A 19076-nucleotide genomic window follows, 5' to 3' on the forward strand; every position below is an offset into this window, starting at 1 on the left:
GACGTCACGGCGCACGCCGTCCGGAAGTGCGTGAGCTGCGATGACTACGAAGGCTGCGGCGGGGCTGGTAAGTGGGCGCGTGGGGGGCGTGCGGTAGGCGTGCGGACGCGCGCCCCAGGGAGGGCTGCTGGGCGACTGCGCGGCCGACTTGCCCCCACTCAGAGTCACCTGGGGCGACCCTGAGGTGGTGAGAGGGCTCCTCTACACCGCGGAACGGAGCCTAACGTGGAGGTCGTGCGGCCGTGTCCCTGCCACGTTCCAGTGACTGCAGGCTGATTCACCGGGCTTCCCCGGGAACTTTCCCTTCCTCGAGGCCGGGCCCCGGAGGGTCTCACTAAGCTTTTTCGGTCCGGCACCTGGTGTGGGACACGGCACATACCACTTCAGGGCCAGGGTCCTTAGCGGGTTTTTCTGATTTGAGGCGGAGTTGGAAGGAGACTGTTTTTCTTCCCCACGTGGTGTGGATGAGCGGAACTCGCTCCACCTCCTGGTGGGCAACGCCGCGTTCTGAAAGCTGCTTCCCAAGGAAAGGAATGGTTCTCCAGTGGTTTCTTTCGGGGTCAGTTGGAATCCTGTTGGTCCCTTAAAGAGGCCCACTTTACATGGAAAACAGGGTGTGGGTGGGACTCAGGAGCTGGCATAATGGGAAGGAATGGTGAATGAGGAAAAAGTGGGAAGCAAAGACAAGTCTTGGGGAAACCTGTTTTCTAGTGTCTAGGAAATATCCCTGGGTCATAAATCTCAGGGGCAGGTGGGGAAGTACAGTGATAAACATCAGTGATTGTCCCATGTTTTGGAGGAGGCCAAGTGTTCCTGCAAGTGTTTGAGTTACACTTTCTGCAGCCATCTGCCCTTAGCAGACCGCTCCCCTCAAGCCTTAACCGAAACCCACCTCTCCAGAGGGTATTGTAGCAGTAAAATGTGAGGACGCGAGTATAGCAGTAAGTGCTTCAGGAGTACAAAAGTGGACAGCTACAAGCATAGATCTAGTATAGGTGTCTGCCTCTCATATTGTTACTTTTTTCAGTTTTTTCATCTGAACAGGAGATGAGAGTCTCTCAGTTAAATAAAATTGCAGTAGATCCCTTTGTTTCCCTTGGCTTGTAGATTTCATTATTGTGCATGCATGTTTCTCTCCTAGATGTATAGTTGGTGACTTTGTCCCCAGATGCTGAGGTGCCTGAATCCCTGGCGCAGGCCACTACTGAGCTGTAGTTGGAGTAGGCTGTGCCTTTTCAAGCAGTATCTGTTTACAATGAAGTTGCAGTCTCCAGAATTCCAGTCACTGTTCACAGCAGGATTGAAGAGTCTGACAGGTGAGAGATGAGGATGCTTTCTTGCTTTGGAAGCCTGTGTAAATGGAGAAGCATAGGGTTAAAGTTTTTTAGCCAACACTCGAGGGTTTTGTTTTGTTTTGTTTTTGTTTTTGTTTTGCTGTTGACCTAACGAAAAAAAAGTTTACCGTGGGTAATCCAAAAGTAGCCAAAATGTAAGAGTCCAGCAGTGACTTCATTTACAAAGCACTGCTTTTCTGTATATTGTGCTAAGTACTTCACATACATTACAAGATTCGGCTTACTAGCTTTATGTGTAGATATATTTTGTTTTGTGGATGAGGAAACAGTCTTAGGAATGTGCCAACATTTTTATAATAACCGGGGAGCTGAATTTTGAACTTGTGCAGTCTTGTTTTCAGAACCCAACTTGTAACCACCAAGCTGCATTTCCTGCCTAGGCAGAGGAGGCAGAAGGAAATAGGAGTCCCCTCTGTGCATGTGTAAAACTTACCTGGAAGGAGCACAGGAAATGACTTTAGCTAAGTGCTTGATTACAGCAGCTTCCATTGCTTGTCACAGTTTTCTCATTCCTTACCTTGGAATATCAGCCCAGCTGTTGCCGAAGCAGCCACACTGATGTATTTCAAAACCTGTGGTATTTTAGTGGCCCATAAGAAATTCACAAAGGTAGATGTATGTAGGAGCATGACTTATACAGTGGTTTGCAACCCTAGCTGTCTATTAGATTCACTTGGGAAGCTTTTAAGATCTACAAATGCTGGGATCCCACCCTGACCCACTAAACTGGAATCTCTGGGGAGGATGGGCATCTATAAATTTTTATAAGAGCTCCACTCTATTAATCTGATGCACAAAAGGTGGAGGAACCATAGCATTATATTCATTCCTTGTATCAGTTTATTCCCAAAGCTACTTTCTTATTCTTGAAATTAGATGATTTAAAAAAAAATTTTTTTAACGTTTATTTATTCTTGAGAGAGAGAGAGAGAGACAGAGTATGAATGGGGGAGAAGCAGAGAGAGAGGAAGACACAGAATCCGAAGGAGGCTCCAGGCTCTGAGCTGTCAGCAGAGAGCCCATCGTGGGGCTCGAACCCATGAACCGTGAGATGATTAGAGCTGAAGTCGGATGCTTAATCAACTGAGCCACCCAGGCACCCCCCCCTTTTTTCTTTTAATATTTTTTTTTTTTTTAATTTTTTTTTTTTCAACGTTTATTTATTTTTGGGACAGAGAGAGACTGAGCATGAACGGGAGAGGGGCAGAGAGAGAGGGAGACACAGAATCGGAAACAGGCTCCAGGCTCCGAGCCATCAGCCCAGAGCCGGACGCGGGGCTCGAACTCCCGGACCGCGAGATCGTGACCTGGCTGAAGTCGGACGCTTAACCGACTGCGCCACCCAGGCGCCCCTAATATTTTTTTTTTTTTTTTTTTTTTTTTTAAATTTTTTTTGTTTTCAACGTTTATTTATTTTTGGGACAGAGAGAGACAGAGCATGAACGGGGGAGGGGCAGAGAGAGAGGGAGACACAGAATCGGAAACAGGCTCCAGGCTCTGAGCCATCAGCCCAGAGCCTGACGCGGGGCTCGAACTCCCGGACCGCGAGATCGTGACCTGGCTGAAGTCGGATGCTTAACCGACTGCGCCACCCAGGCGCCCCCCTAATATTTTTTTTTTTAACGTTTATTTAGTTTTGAGAGACAGCGACAGACCATGAATGGGGGAGGGGCAGAGAGAGAGGGAGACACAGAATCTGAAGCAGGCTCCAGGCTCCCAGCTGTCAGCACAGAGCCTGCCACATAGATGATTTTTTAGATACGTCAGAGGTCAGTGGTCCAGAGCTTGTTGATTCATATAGATTCTTCACGTGGTCTTGAAGTCGAGGGCCTAAAGCTGATACTTGCCTGTGAGTTTTAATTACAGTGAAAAATGCTAGAAACTCCCAGTGCAATAGAAGTATCAGTCACAACGTGTGATGTAGTTTTCTAGTAACCACATTAAAGGTAAAAAGAAATGGGTGAAATTAATAAATTATGTAATAAATAAATTAATAATAAAATGAAAATTATTTTAGTATATCATTTTATCAACTTAAGATACCATAATTTTAATATAAAATATGTGTAAAAATTAAGGAGACATTTCACATCCTTCTTGTAACAAGTCTTTGAAATCTGGTGGTTAGCACATACTAACCATCTTAATTCACCACATTTCAAGTGCTCAGTTCAGTAACCACATGTGCCTGCTATTTGAGCAACACGAGTTTAGAAGCTCCAAATCTGAGTTGAATTCAAGCTTGTTCTTTCTTTATATGCCTTTCCCAGCTCCTAATCTTCCCATCTTCAATTGCAAGAGGCCTCTTGGAAGAAAGGTGCCAAATGCTTGGATGTAGGTAATTAACTGTTGGTGGCCTGTTTCAGGTCCTTCTGCATTTTTCTTTTGGAAACAAGACTCTGGATATTGATTGCTATAAGTTCTTGAACGTCTTTTATTTTAACAATTTCATTTGGCTTACTGACTGTCACCTCAAGAGTTGAATTGTCTCCACTTTAAGAGGTGAAATCCTAAGGATTTAGAAACTAAATAGGGTGGAAAGATACAGGTAGTTTATCCACAGGGTCTTGTCCTTAAAAGACTGGCAAATGGGAGCATAGACATTTTCTAGACTTGACATTTTAGGCTATAGTGGAAGTAGCAAGAATGGAATCTTTTGGTGCAAAGCTCAGTCAGTTAGAAAATCAAATAATTGGTTTTGTTTTTTGCTACTTTCTAAAGACCTGGGTGTCCTGGTAAATAAAATAAGATGTTCTCCATGAAAACAACACTCAAAAACACACACACTAATGATGGCTATTGTGTGGTGATACCGTGCAGTTAAATACCATATCAGTTCTCAGATCTTAATAGCTTCTTTGCCACATGTGAAATTAGTTTCCAGTATGTAAGAATTTGGGAAACTAGGATAGTAGATTTTCTGTACCCTATATAGGATTTTGTTATTTGTCAGTTTATGTCATGTAATTTGTTTTTCCTCTTGCTTGAGGACAACACTGTAGAGGTATATTAGGGCCATATAAGATTTTTTTCTTCATTCTGTACATGAGAATGAAGTTCCAAACATAGTGGTTTTTGCCTACATTACGTGGTAGGTGGACAAGCCAAAGCTTCTGTGGCCACTTGGCTATAGTCCATAAGCAATGCTGGGGATGAGTACTCAGCAGTTAGCTTTTAACTGCGTAGGTATGTGATGTCATAAAACCATCAAAGTAACATTTGGGACAGTAGGAACACCCGATCACTCTTGAAGTTTGGGAGCTTCTGTATATTGGTGGTATGTGGTCATGCCATGGGATGGTCTTACACTTTGACTCACTTTCTGTACCCCCAGCCTCCAAAACTCAAAATTCAAAACATAAAGCACAGAAGTTAAAACTTTGAAAGTTAACATAAAATTAAAATACAGACACATAGAAGTTTTCTGACACATGATGTCCCATGGTCTTTTGTATTGCTAGCTATAATTAAAAATCGTTTATTATCAGATGTGGCAGTTGAAGCAAATTAATAGCTTTGGAATGATGAAATTATGCATTTCTTGAGTCTTAGGCTTAAATGTACAATTAAATTCAGTTGCATTAGGTATTTCACTGAGTATGTAGTTTATAAAATTTGTTGGAATGTGGATTTCTGTAAGATTGAATACAACAGTAATTGAGGGAAAAAGGAGTGTCTAAGCCTGATAATCCCTACTCCTAGGTCCGTATAAAATCATTGGTTTCTTACAGTTTTTATGACTGTTCCACACAAGCATATACATATGCCTTTATATGCCTTTCTCAATTGTATCATAATGTTAGAATTGTGAGTTTTTTGGAGATACTTATCTATTTCCATATGGCTAATCAAAATGATGACTAGATTATTTTCCATTCTGGATCTCTTTCTATAATGCAGTTAATTTATTAGGTGACTTTGAACTTAAAATTTTATTTTAGTGAGCCAGCATGAAAATCTTATAACAGAGGTTATCTTGTATTCAGGCTTGACCTTCTTCATCCTGTTAAAGTAGGTTCAAATGAAAGTAAAACTTGCTCATTTTTTGGATTTCAAAATGGTTTCTTACTATGTTAATTTGAAGGAAGAAACCTGTAAACAATACACATTTCAACGAGGCCACTCTAGTTTTTTTTTTTTTTAATTTTTTTGAATCTAGGATATCACAATTAAGTTCTCTGGTGAGCCATGTTGGTGTAAAGATGAGTAGAATAGGTTTTCTACCCTGAGAATGAACAGGAAATTTTAGTATAATTAGTACACATAAAACTAGGTTACTGTGATAGCTTAGAAGAAATTCAGTCAACTCTGCCATCAGGAGAGGCTTTCTAAACTGAATCAAAAAAGATGAGTAAGGATAAGGATGAGATAGATCAGTGTTTTTTCCCACTCTGGGTGGTGCCCATTAGTGAACCATAAAATCGATTTAGTGGTCATGACCAGGGAAAGAGGATACAGTAGATGAGATTGTGTGGTATGTATTTTGTGAAACTTCATTTTAAGTACAAGTGACTGCCATGCAAAATGCCTTTCTTGGTGTGGGTTGCACACCAAGACGTTTCATGGCCAGCTGCTCAGCTAGATCAGTAAGTGGGGAAGGTGTTTGGGTGAAGTGACCCGTACGAGCAGTTAGATGGAAACTACCAGGAGAGTTTGGTGAATGTAAAGTGTGATGCAGAGATTAGTGAGAGATGAGACCGAAATGGGTCAGGAGGCCCTTGTGTAATGTATTGACGAAATATGGATCTTGCGCTGGGAGTAGTCAGACGAACAGTGGCATAGCTTAATCACGTTGATAATTTAGAGCCCTATGTCTGGACTGTGGAAGCTGGATTTAAGGGGACTGGTGTAGCCCTCTTGTTCAGGAAGGAGATAAAGAGACTGTGAACTAGGGAGAAATGAGGGTAGTGTCCAGAAATAGTTTGGCAGTCTTTCACTTTTTGGGTCCTGGACCTCTATAAATCTCATGAAAACTGGAGTAACATAGTTAGGGGCCATGAACCCCATATTAAAGGAACCCTTAATAGCGACAGATAATGGGACTTGATAAATATGGAGTGAAAGAAGAACACATACTCCTGGGAAGGACTTAGCTCTGGGAGAGCTTTTAAGGTAAGGCCAGGAGGCAGAGGGTGGGAGCATTTGTTGCTTTGTAGCAGACTGTTTTAGATAGTCTGCAGAGAGTGGGGCTGGAAGGTTTAGGAAAAATAGGTAGAGGAAGAGGAGGAGCAAGAGCAGATGAGGGGTAGGGATGGAGGTTAACGTATCGGGTTGTGATTAGGGATGCCACAACTCTGATGGATTTCCCTCAGTGCTAAATAGGTGAGAGTGTCCACCAGCCAGAGACCACAAGGAACACACCAGGTGCGTTGTTACTGCAGTGAGGGAGAACACCAACCAAGGAGAACCTTGGAGTATCTCAGCAAAAGGTTTTTAGATATAACTTCTTGTAGGATTTGTGCTTGTATTGTGTTTTGGGGCGGGTGTTAAGAAGTGGGGCTTTGCTGTGGGTTAGGTGGTATCAGGCAGCAAGGATAAATCTGATGCGTGTCTTAATTCTTACCTAGGAGACGAGAACCCAGCACTCTGCTCTGTTAACCGATGGGTAAATAAGGAGCAGTCCCATGTATTAATTGTCATAAGGTGGTGCCTCTGACAGTGTTTGTGTCTCTTCTGTGTTCAGACATGATTACTAGTTGTCTTGTCTTAACTGATTCATCATGGTCACCGAGTGGACTTGTCTGACGTGGATGTTCTCTGAGATGATGTTCAGCAGGAGAGCGCTGGGGCCCAGCTGTGGGTGCCAGGCCAGCTCGTGTCAAAACCAAGGCTTAGGGGGTCATATATGGCATTTCCTGGATGTCATTCTTACTAGGTACCATATGATGTCCTTTAGTCATTATGTAATTACAGTAGACTTTGTCTTGTCCACTCTGGGTTTCCTCTACTGAGGCCCTTACAGTAGTTTCAGTGTTCATATGGCTTTTCTAGAACACACATAGGAGCAGATATAACATCATGTGCACTTTTTTTCTTGGCGGATTCTTCGTTGTAACATTATCATACCTGGTGTGGTAGACTAATGTTGTTTGACAGTTCCATAGTTTTATGCATGAACATACAGTTTCAGTATCAGTACCCGAAGAGAAATAGGTGTAAGAACACTTCACAATTCTGAAATAGAAAAAGCAGTTATTCACTTTACTTTTTGGTTGTAATTCAAATCTGTATCGGTGACATTGGGGGTATTGTGGAATTTGGAATTATCTTCCAAATCTGCCAAGAAAATTTCTGCAAGTTCCCTGTTCTCACAGTTGTGACAGGCATTCTACTATAGGTAAGTCACTTCATTTCTGTGGGCCTTGTTCTCCTAATTTTTATCTGAAAAGGTTCAGTTAAATAATCTCTGCTGTTCCTAATAGATGGGAAAAACTTTGTACTTATGTAATTCTTAAATACATTGAAGTAAAAAATATTCTTTCTCCTCTCAGATTTATTTGTGAAAGAAAATCATGAATTAAGAATAGCAGGAGGAGCAGTGAGGGATTTATTAAGTGGAGTAAAGCCTCAAGATGTGGATTTTGCTACCACTGCTACCCCTGCTCAGATGAAGGAGATGTTTCAGTCTGCTGGTATTCGCATGATAAACAACAAAGGGGAAAAGCATGGGACAATTACTGCCAGGGTGAGTGAAAGGTTTGACAGCAATTGCATTGCCTCTCCTTTAATTTTTAGAATTTTTATATGTTTTTTTCTAGGTTTTAAAAAAAATCAAGTAACAAAAAACTAAAAAAATATGTCAGTCTTGGGGTGCCTGGGCGGCTCAGTGGGTTAAGCGTCTGGCATCCTACTCTTGGTTTCGGCTCAGGTCATGATCTCGCAATTTGTGGGTTCGAGCCCCACGTCGGGCTCTGTGTTGACGGTGCAGAGCCTGCTTGGGATTTCTCTTTCCCTCTCTCTGCCTCTGCCCTGCTCTCTGTCTTTCTCTCTGTCTAGATAAATACACATTAAAAAAAAAAAAAAAGTCATTTTCTATCTCCCTCTTAAACCCTGCATCCTCCTTTGCTGTAGCCTCCTCTGCTGTAGCTAGTTGTTATGGTACTTACCTGTTAGCCCCTTAGCCCCACGGTTCTAAAAAAGACCTTTCTATGCTGCAGTGTTTGACTTTGTTTCAAATTTCCCGGGTGTAAGATGTTGTCTGCTGATGTCTGCACAGGAGAGCAGCTCAGCTTTCTTAGCAGCAGCACAGGCACTTCTCCCTTGTCTTCTCAGTGTACATGTACCATCATTTTTGGTTGAATTCATATTCAGTGTTTACATTTATAACTATGGTTTACTACTGGATTGTAAAGTGTATTGCGACTACCTTTCTAGGGTGATTTTGGTTTCCCTGCAGTTAATAACATTTTTTTTTTACGTAGCTTTCTGTGTGCCACTGATTCATTTCTCTACTCTGTAAAATTCTTAGTAGAGTAAACCAGAGTAAACCCGTCAAGTTTCAGTTCCTTGTTTTGAGCCACCTCACCTGGTGCATTCTCTTCTCTCATATCTGTATGTTCTGGGCGGGCTCCTCATTCCTCATCTCGAGATTTCCCTGCACCAGATTCTGGGAATTTCTTGGCCTCTTCCTTACTAGACTGCCTTGGTCCTGAGTCCTGTGTGATATTCTTTCTTGGTTTTGCTCTCATTAAAAAAAAAAAAAATTAATGTTTATTTATGAGAGAGAGAGAAAGAAAGCAGGGGAGGGGCAGAGAGAGAGGGAGACACAGAATCCGAAGCAGGCTCCAGGCTCTGAGCTGTCAGCACAGAGCCTGATGTGGGGCTTAGACTCACTAACCTTGAGATCATGACCTCAGCTGAAGTCGGACGCTTACCCGACTGAACCACCCAGGTGCTCTGATTTTTTGCTCTCATTTTAATAGTTTGAAACCTGGAAAGCCTTACATGTCTGAAAATATTTTTATTTTACCTTCACACTGGTCTGATAGTTTTACTGGTTGTAGAATTTGAGGCTGGCAGTCATTTTACTCAGAACTGTAAAGACTGTTTTCCACCTGCCTGTGTTGCCACTGGGAAGTCTGAGCTCATTCACATTTCTCTTCTGTTTGAGACCAGATTTTTTGCCTGCCCTGAAGCCTTTCTGATCTTTTTATCAGGTGTTTGTAGTTCCAAGATGCCGTGCTTGGTTTGTATGTGTTTTTTCATTCATTGTGTGGGGACACTTAGTGGGCCTTCTTGTATTCCTCTCCTCATTATCCCTTTTGTTCGGTATCTTCAGCTTTGGAAACTCCTGTGATGTTGGATATTGGATCACGGGGTCTGAGCTTCTATCTTTACCTTTGTCTCCTAATTTATATTCTCCTATCTTTGTCTTTCCATGAGATTGCCTTAGCTTGATCATCCAGGTTTTTTGTTTTTTTACATTTATTTATTTTTGAGAGACAGAGGCAGAGTACAAGTGGGGGAGGGGCAGAGAGAGAGAAGGAGACACAGAATCTGAAGCAGGCTCCAGACTCCCAGCTGTCAGCACAGAGCCCGATGCAGGGCTTTAACTCACAAACCATGAGATCATGACCTGAGCTGAAGTCGGACGCTTAACCAACTGAGTCACCCAGGCACCCCAAGAGGTCTTTCTTCTATTGAAAACTTCTTGTTTCAGATGCAGTATCTTATTTCCTTTAGGATACCAGTTAATAGTTACTTGGATAATGTCTCTCTTTCCTCTGAGCTTTTTCTGTCTTTCCTGTTGGCTTTCTTTAACTGTGGGTTTGGTTCTTTCCTTACGTTTGTGTGATCCTCTGGTGTTTGTAAAGTGACTTCAGAGATTTACTCTAGTTTTGTGTGGGAAACATCAGCCAGTTGTGGGACCATCACTGTCCATTTGAGTAGGCCTATTCCTTATTCCAGAATAAATCTGGTTATTAGCATTTTGAAAAACCAAGTGGAGAAAGGGAATAAAGGTCATGTTGATTTTCTTTTTTTTTTTTCCCCCACTTAATCTTGTTTTCATTGGGGTGCTTCACTCCCACTGTATCTGGTGTCCCAAGGTGTAACCATTTTTAGGTTAGCCTTTCTAATGAGGTAATCTCTGGTTCTTTGCCTGGGTAAGGTAGGCATTCCAGGGGTCTATTTCTTACAGTGATTTTCACACAGTCTTCATATTTCTTTTTAAAAAAAAATTTTTAATGTTTATTGATTTTTGAGAGAGAGAGCTCAAGTGGGGTATGTAGAGAGGTAGACAGAATCTGAAGCAGGCTCCAGACTCTGAGCTGTCAGCACACAGCCTGACGTGGGGCTCAAACCCATGAACTGCGAGATCATGACCTGAGCCGAAGTTGGACACTTAACCGGCTGAGCCACCCAGGCGCCTCAGTCTTCATATTTCAAACCTTTTACTTACCACTTGCCTTGAGAGAAAACGTGTGCCTTAAATTCTTGAGTTCTAGAGCTAACTTGTTTCTAGAAAAGAAATGAGATTGAGAGGAATTCCAGAACAGACTTCCAATGATCAGTAGTGGTTTTCAGCTCTTAATGAAGAGATTCCAAATTCCTGCATGGCATATAAAACCCTTTGTTGTCTACCCCTCAGTGCTAACATGCTGTTTGTCAGCTGTACTTTTTTGCGCAGATAATATCCCTCTTTCTCTCCACTGTGCCTTTGGTCATCTTTTCTCTTGATTTGAAATGTTATTCTTACGTGTGCATGTGCAGATCCTACTTAGTTTTCAGGGCTCAGCTCACATGTCAGTCGTTCTTGAAGCTACTCAGCTTTTCCCAGCTGAGGTAATCTTTCTTCCCATGACATATGTAGCACTTTATTTCGACTTCATTGATTACCAGTAAGTGAGTTGCAGGATGTGTTAAGGGTTTGTGTTTTTTCCTCTTTCAATCCTTTGCTCAGTGGTATATATGTTGTAAGTTGATAATCAGCTCTTTGCAAACCAGAGTTATTATAAAATATTTCAAAGTAGCCTGAATTGAAGTTGGAAGAACTAGAATATACTGTTTTAAAGGCCTCCTCACTCCTCTGCCACAACATTTGTTAGAGTTGTCTTTTTTTAAACATCAGACTCCCTTTTTTTTTTTTTTTTTTAAAGTTTATTTACTTATTTTTGAGAAGGGGGAGGGCAGAGAAAGAGAATCCCAAGCAGGCTCTCTGCTGTCAGTGCAGAGCTTAAATTCGGGGCTTGATTTCACAAACCGTGAGATCATGACCTGAACCGAAATCAAGAGCTGGACGCTTATCTGACTGAGGCACCCAGGTGTCCCAAACTCATCTTTTCAAATTAAGATGCATTTATTTTTTAAAAATATTCTTTGGCTCTGTCTTTGAATATTGTGGTTGTCTTTCTATTTCAAGATACATGTGCAGTAGGTGACTTTGAAAAGAAAGATGTATGTGTCAGAACTCATTTTTTTCAGTTCTTCCAGTGTTTTAAAAACTAAAAAAAATTTCGTTACAGCTTCATGAAGAAAATTTTGAAATTACTACACTGCGGATTGATGTTGTCACTGATGGAAGACACGCTGAGGTAGAATTCACAACTGATTGGCAGAAAGATGCTGAACGCAGAGATCTCACTATAAATTCTATGTTTTTAGGTAATATCTGGAGATCATGTTTTAATCCATTCTGTCTGAAAGCTGCCTTTTAAAGTGAATTTGCATTCTGGAAATGTCCTCCAACCTGGGAAGTTGCATTAGTTTCATCTAAGAAACAGTGTAGCATATGGGTTAAAAGATGATTCTGGAGCCAGAAGTCCCAGGTTCAAATTCTGACTCCATGACTCACTAGCTATAAAAGGAGGATGTTAATATTAGCTTCCTTTGTAAGGCTGTTGTGAGGATTAAAGAAGTTAACAGTTTTAAGTCCTTAGAACAGTGACTGGCACATGTACACATTCAGTGTTAACTTACTAATTGCATCTAAAAATGGCTAACATTTCAGGTAAGAAAAATGCATGTCCCCCATGTCACTCTCCACTGCACATCTTTCGTGGGTTCCCACCCTAGCTCTTCTTCTTCTGGTGCCTGGGTGCAGACTGATAAATGACTTCAGCAGCCTCTCTGTTGCTGTGCCTCGGCACAACATCAGATTCTTTCATGGCATTGCATTTTAGGAATCATCTTGAATCAGAGTTTCATGCAAGAGAAAACCTGTTTATCATCTCAGCTTGATTTTTGTGTGAATGAAACCAGTGAGACTCATAGTAGGTGAATTAAGTTAGTGCTTAATTGAAGCATTATTTTTTGTACTTTAAGTTTTAGGCAAGCCCTTTATGTTTAACACTTTGGATTAGAAAAGATGAAGCATCCACTTTTCATAACCTGGTTGTGGCAGCAGTAATAGTGAAAGGATGAAGTATAGGTTTCCTCGCTATCCAAAAGTATTCTGTGTCACCTTTCTTAAGTTGAAATGGTGTAAGGTGAGGAAGCAATTACTATTTCATCAAAATGAAAATCCTTTTCCAGATTTCTTTCAGGTAGTGAAAATAGCTTTTAGAGTAGGTCTTTTGTAAAGGCAGCGTGGCCTAAAGTGAACTTTCAGATAGTGGAGAAAACCTGTAATAGTATTTGCTTCATGGGATGGAGAAGGGGGTTGTAGGTGGGATCTCCTGCTAATTACATTAAAGATGATGTCTTTAGAGCACCTGCTGGATTCTGAGTCACTTGATACACTTTATCTCATTTAACTGTCAGGAAAACTTCACTGAGGATAAAATCCATTTTATGAGGAAACAGACTGAGATGTTAAGTAACTTAGCTCAGGTCACAGACTACCATGATTGGACCTTGGGTTTCCACAGCCTACATGATTTATCAGCCCAGTTGGTGTCATGTTGTCCCTCCGTTATGTGATCACACTCCCGGTGTTCATTTCTTCTTCTTTCTTAAGATTTTTTAACATTTATTTATTTTTGAGAGACAGAATATGAGTGGGGGAGGGGCAGAGAGAGATGGAGACAGAATCTGAAGCAGTCTCCAGGCTCTGAGCTGTCAGCACAGGGCCCGACTAGGGGCTCGAACCCATGGACTCCCAAGATCATGACCTGGGCTGAGGTCGGACACTTAACCAACTGAGCCACCCAGGCCCCCCTCCCCCCCCTTTCTTTTTACCTCATTCTGACTTAGGGTAAACTGCTGCAACTAGTGCAATGTACAAAACCTGTAACTAGCTTCTCCTAAGCATACCTAACTAAAAGAGAGAGGTTAATAATTCTTTTTCAGTATACTGTTTTATAAAAGTAAAAGCTGTTCTTACTGGTACTACTGTTTCCTTTCTTTTTTCTTTTCTTTCTTTTTTTTTTTTTTAAAGTTTGTTTTGAGAGACAGTGAGGAGAATCCCAGGCAGGCTCTATCCACATAGTCAGTGCAGAGCCTGACACGGGGCTTGAACTCATAAGCTGTGAGAGCATAACTTGAGCCGACACCAAGAGTCAGACACCTAAGCAACGGAGCTACCCAGGTGCCCTGTACTACTGTTTTCTACCATTTGCTGAGCCCTTGTAATGTGCCGGGCATGGTTCTGAGCACATCACAGCAATTGAATCTTCCCAGCATCCCTATGGAGCAGATACTGCTATTTAACCTATAGTAATTTTCTTAAAGTCATGCAGCTGGTAAACTGTAGAATTAGGATTGCAACTAAGTGTCCTGGCTCTGGAGGTCACGTTCTTGACCATTACGTTATTCTTAGCAACTCTGCTTTATTTCTTACTTTTATGCATTATATTTTGAAAGTGATACTCAGAGCAAAAAACAAAGTGCACACCTATCAGTGTGTATTGTCACTAATTTTTACTTTTTCCTGTCCAGGTTTTTTTCAAACCTTACTGGGTGAAGCATTCCTAGTTTTGCCATTTCTGGTTACTTTGTGTCTCACACTTTGCTCATTTTATCCTGTGTTTTGTTTTGTTTTTTGTTTTTGCCTCCAGCCTTGATTTTTCCTTTAGTGAAAAGGACTTTAGTATTTCCATGCTTACCAGGGAGAGCTGTCTCTTCATTAAGAGAAATTACATTAAGAGACTGATAAACCTCCTGTATTTGCTACTTTGTAAAGATATTTTTTTCCCATTTTCTGTTATTTCTTTGAATTTTGAGCCTTTCAAATTTCTATATATATCAAAATGCTATATAAATCAAAAGTTTGGGAAGTGTTATGCTTCAGCTTACCAGTATTGCATTTGGGATAATCAAAGAGCATTAAAGTTCAAACAGAAATAAATTGACAAGTAGTTGTTCTTCAGAGGTAGAGGCAGTGCCTTTATAAGGTAAAGCATCTCTCAGGATCACTGACCACCCCCCCACCACCATTTGGATGATTGAATGGTACCTCTCTTTGCTCTGTTTTTTTCAGTCCCTAGAGTGACCAGCTGTCTGTTTGCCCGGGACAGGAGATTTTTAATTTTTAAAACTAGCAAAAGTTCAAGGATAACTGAAATGAACTGGGCACTCTACTACTTGAGGTTTTATATGCCTTATGTTAATTTTTTCTTTTTGTTTACATATGAAAGAACATATTATAGTGGGAATTTTTTTGGTTACATTTCTTTGAATGGGTATTAGGTTCACATGGTTCAGAATTCATGAAGCTTAAAAGGCCGCAGAGTTGTCTCCTGATCTGATTCACCATACCCTTGCTCACAGTGCAGTCAGACTTGGATTTTTGCCACGTGATAGAAATGTGAAAAAATGTTGCCTCAAAGATTTATAATTTTTTATGAGTCAGGTTGCAAAATCTTCATTTTTTAAGGTTTTTAAAAATATTTCCTTAGCTTATTTCTACCGATTTCTTCTATTTATATGTGGTATTTTTATTTATTTACAAAAGCTTTTTGTATATTATGGAAACTTGGTATTTGACTCTATTAACTTAGTATTTTTCTCAGTATGCTTTTCATTATGGTGGTTTTTGCCATGAAGGCACCTTTGATTTTTGTGTGGTTGAATTATTTCCTTAAGGCTCTGGTGTTGTGGGTGTGTGTATCTAATTTTAGTTTCTTGGTAAATCCCCATGCAGTGTAAAATCTGCATATTAACTTTGACTCCCCCGTCTTCATACTTAATTATTAATAGCCTATTGATAGGAAGCTTTACTGGTAACAGAAACAATCAAGTAAAACAAATTTTGTATGGTCTATGTATCATACACTGCGTTCTTACAGTAAAGCAAGGTAGAGAAAAGTGTTAAGAAAATGAGAGAAATCATTTACAGTACTGTAAAAATCTACCTCTACGTGGACCCATGTAGTTCAAACCTGTGTCAAGGGTTAACTGTATATTTTTAAAGGTTTTCCCCATTCCAGGATCATAAATGTTTTTTCCTATGCTTTATGATTTTAGTTTTTCCATTTTTTTTTTCTTTTTATTTTTTCCCCCAGATTATTTTGGCTATTCTTGTTTATTCTCTCATATTTACTTGAAAATCATCTTGTTTCGTGTCTCTACCCCAATTCATACTAGCGTATTTCTTATTTAGTTCATTCTTGGATATTATCTTTTTAGTTGGTGTTATAAATACAGCCTTTTATTCCATTATGTCTTCTATTTGATAGTGGATATGGATGAATGCTATTCATGTCTATTTTAACTTTGTAACTCTTCACTTAATTTTTACTGTTTATAATAGTTTTTAGCTGACTTTCTTGTTTTCTAGGTCTTACTTGTTAACAGTGATATCTCTCCCCTCTTCTTTAATGAATAGGTTTTGATGGTACCTTATTTGACTACTTCAGTGGTTTTGAAGATTTAAAAAATAAGAAAGTTAGATTTGTTGGACATGCTAAACAGAGGATACAAGAAGATTATCTTCGAATTTTAAGATATTTCCGGTAAGAATTTTTTTAAAATAATGGTAACAATTTTTAATACCCTGGAGCACAATTCCGATCATGTGAAACGCACAGGTGAGTGTACAAAATGATGACATCCCAAATGTCTGTCCCTGATAGATTTAGTAAAATGTGACTTACTGTGAGAGATTACTTAGATGCTTCATATTTTCTTTCCCAAAGATATTTACTGCATTCTTTGATGGTTTTATATAATTCAGCTTTAAATCATTTTTCTTGTGTCCAGTGTTCTTTTTATTTCCTGCACTCATCATTCATTTCACAGATAATTGAATGCTCACCACAGGCCAACCACTGTGGTGGGTGCTTTGAACACGGAGTAACCGGTCAAAGTCTTTGCCTTCACATGGGTTACAGTTTGAGGTGGTCATGGGAAATCCCTCAGATGAACTTAGTAAGCATGAAATGCATTTGCGTGGTTTTGTGGATAGAAATGATTTTTAAAGTCTGGGTTCTAACCTTTTTCACATTTTTTTTAATGTTTATTTTACTTTTTATATATTTAAATCTGGGTTAGTTAACATATAGTGTAATAAGGATTTCAGAAATAGAATTTAGTGATTCATCACTTACATGTAACACTCACTCCTCATCCCAGCAAGTGTCCTTCTTAATGCAACCTTGCCAATTTAGCCCACCCCCCCAATCCCTCCAGCAATCCTGTTTGTTCTGTATTTAAGCCTCTTATGGTTTGTCCCCCTCTCTGTTTTTGTATTATTTTTGCTTCCCTTCCCTTATGTTCATCTGTTTTGTGTCTTAAATTCCACATATGAGTGAAGTCATATGATACTTGTTTTTCTCTGACTTATTTTGCTTAGCATAATACACTCTAGTTCCATCCATGTTGTAAATGGCAAGACTTCATTCTTTTTGATCACCAAGTGATACTCCATTGTATATATAAACCACATCTTCTTTATCTATTCATCATTTGGACATTTGGGCTCTTTCCATACTTTGGCTATTGTTGATAGTGCTGCTATAAACACTGGGGTGCATGTGCCGCTTCAAACAGCACTCCTCTGTTCTTTGGATAAATACCTAGTAGTGGAATTGCTGGGTTGTAGGATAGTTCTATTTTTTTTTTAAATTATTCTAAGTGGCTAGTTTATGTGTAGTACTATTTTTTACTGCTTAGGATCACATTTGGAGTATTCTGTAACAGAGCCTACATATTTTGTTAGTAAATGTTCTTTAAATTTCAGTATTTGCAGACTCTGTCTTTGCAAATAATAGAACACAGGCTGACATCCATAGTTACTGTCATTTAATGTACATTATAAATGAATTTTAAAGATGTGTTCATACAGGTATACTTGAAGGCTTCTATTTCTGAGATTACAAGAAATACACTCCTGTGTCTGCAACCAGATGTGTCCTATTTGAAACTCTTTATTAAAAGTATTGAGGGGTACTAGGGGCTCCTGGGTGTCTCAGTCAGTCGAGCGTCCGACTTTGGCTCAGGTCATGATCCCATGGTTCATGGGTTCGAGCATCTCATCGGGCTCTGTGCTGACAGCTGAGAGCCTGGAGCCTGCTTCAAATTCTGTGTCTCCCTCTCTCTCTGTCCCTCCCCCACTCACACACACTCTCTCTCGAAAAATAAGCATTAAAAAAAATTTTAAAAAAGTATTGATGGGCACAGACAGGCATACTTTTTACCCTGCTCTATTGATGCCATTCCGGTGTTGTTTGGGTGCCTTTCCAAGAATACTATTTTATTCATCCAGTATAGGTACCAGTTCCAGGAAGTACATTTGATAGCCATTCTAAGTGGCTCAGTGATTTGCAAATCAGACTGAGCAGAGGGTTTTACTTCTTGCTAATTACAGAACATTATTTACATTTTATTGGATCTCAGTTTTGTTATCTGGGAACAAAGAGAAGGTAGAGAGAATTGACCAGATGATTTCTAAGGCCCCTAATTCTGTTGTCTTGTAGTAGATGTATGGAATAGTACCAGTAAAATGAAAAACTAGATTTTTGCTAGTGATATGCCAACTAGAGGTAACATGGTCTGAAAATTTTGTTTTGTAGGTTTTATGGGAGAATTGTAGACAAGCCTGGTGACCACGATCCTGAGACTTTGGAAGCAATTGCAGAAAATGCAAAAGGCTTGGCTGGAATATCAGGGGAGAGAATTTGGGTGGAACTGAAAAAAATTCTTATTGGTAACCATGTAAATCACTTGATTAACCTCATCTATGATCTTGATGTGGCTCCTTACATAGGTGAGAAGAAGTTATAAAATATTTGAGATTTTGACAATGAGATACCTGGTTTACAATTTCATAAGAATGTTTGACTAATTCCAAAAGGAGAAAGAGTATTTTAAAGTAGGATAAACTGAGATCACAGGTAGGAGGACACAGCTCAAAGACAGCACAGCACTGAAGTAGGACACAGTGGCCTCTGGTATCAGATCTGGGTTTGACTGATGCTTTGCCGCGTATCAACTTTGTGATTTGGGTTAGTTCTTTAATCATTAGTTGTTGAATCTAAAAAAGGGGTGTGAAAATAGTTGCATCTATCTAAAAGGAAGGGCTGAGACATTCAGTGAATTAATACATGTGAGGCACTTAAAGGGTAACATATATGGAAATTAATGTTGTTACAATGTTCAGAAAGAACAGTGGTATATGCTACCGCATACTTAAGGAAACTTGGGTGTATTTCAAATAGTTATTGAATGGTGTGTGGGGGGTGGATGTTGAGTGACAGTAGCTTGGTGAGAAGTCAGTAGTAAGTGTCACTTGTGCGTCTGATACCACCGCCTCTGCCTCTGCCTCTGGAAATTAATGTTTTACGGCTCCTTACTGTAGGTCTTGGGGGGATTATAGGAAAGAGTAGCAACAGTTTATCAGTGGTT

The 19076-nt window shown here is 40.0% G+C and overlaps 1 protein-coding gene across 3 annotated transcripts in view; it reads left to right on the forward strand.

Annotated features, from left to right (window-relative positions):
• The window catches only part of TRNT1 (tRNA nucleotidyl transferase 1), a 24165-nt gene continuing 5089 nt past the window's right edge, over positions 1–19076 (forward strand). Inside the window, exons 1-6 of one of the 3 annotated variants that reach the window (XM_030307273.2) lie at positions 1–67; positions 1142–1316; positions 7847–8040; positions 11819–11957; positions 16060–16186; positions 18245–18438. In XM_030307273.2, coding sequence (XP_030163133.1) covers positions 1169–1316; positions 7847–8040; positions 11819–11957; positions 16060–16186; positions 18245–18438 — 802 coding nt within the window. In that variant the 5' untranslated portion in view covers positions 1–67; positions 1142–1168. Of the gene's footprint in view, positions 68–149; positions 560–1141; positions 1317–3625; positions 3690–7846; positions 8041–11818; positions 11958–16059; positions 16187–18244; positions 18439–19076 lie in introns of those variants that run through there. The other 2 variants (XM_030307274.1, XM_030307275.1) reach the window with 2 other exon arrangements.

This window comes from Lynx canadensis, chromosome A2 (assembly GCF_007474595.2).
Source record: "Lynx canadensis isolate LIC74 chromosome A2, mLynCan4.pri.v2, whole genome shotgun sequence".
Lineage (NCBI taxonomy): Eukaryota > Metazoa > Chordata > Mammalia > Carnivora > Felidae > Lynx > Lynx canadensis.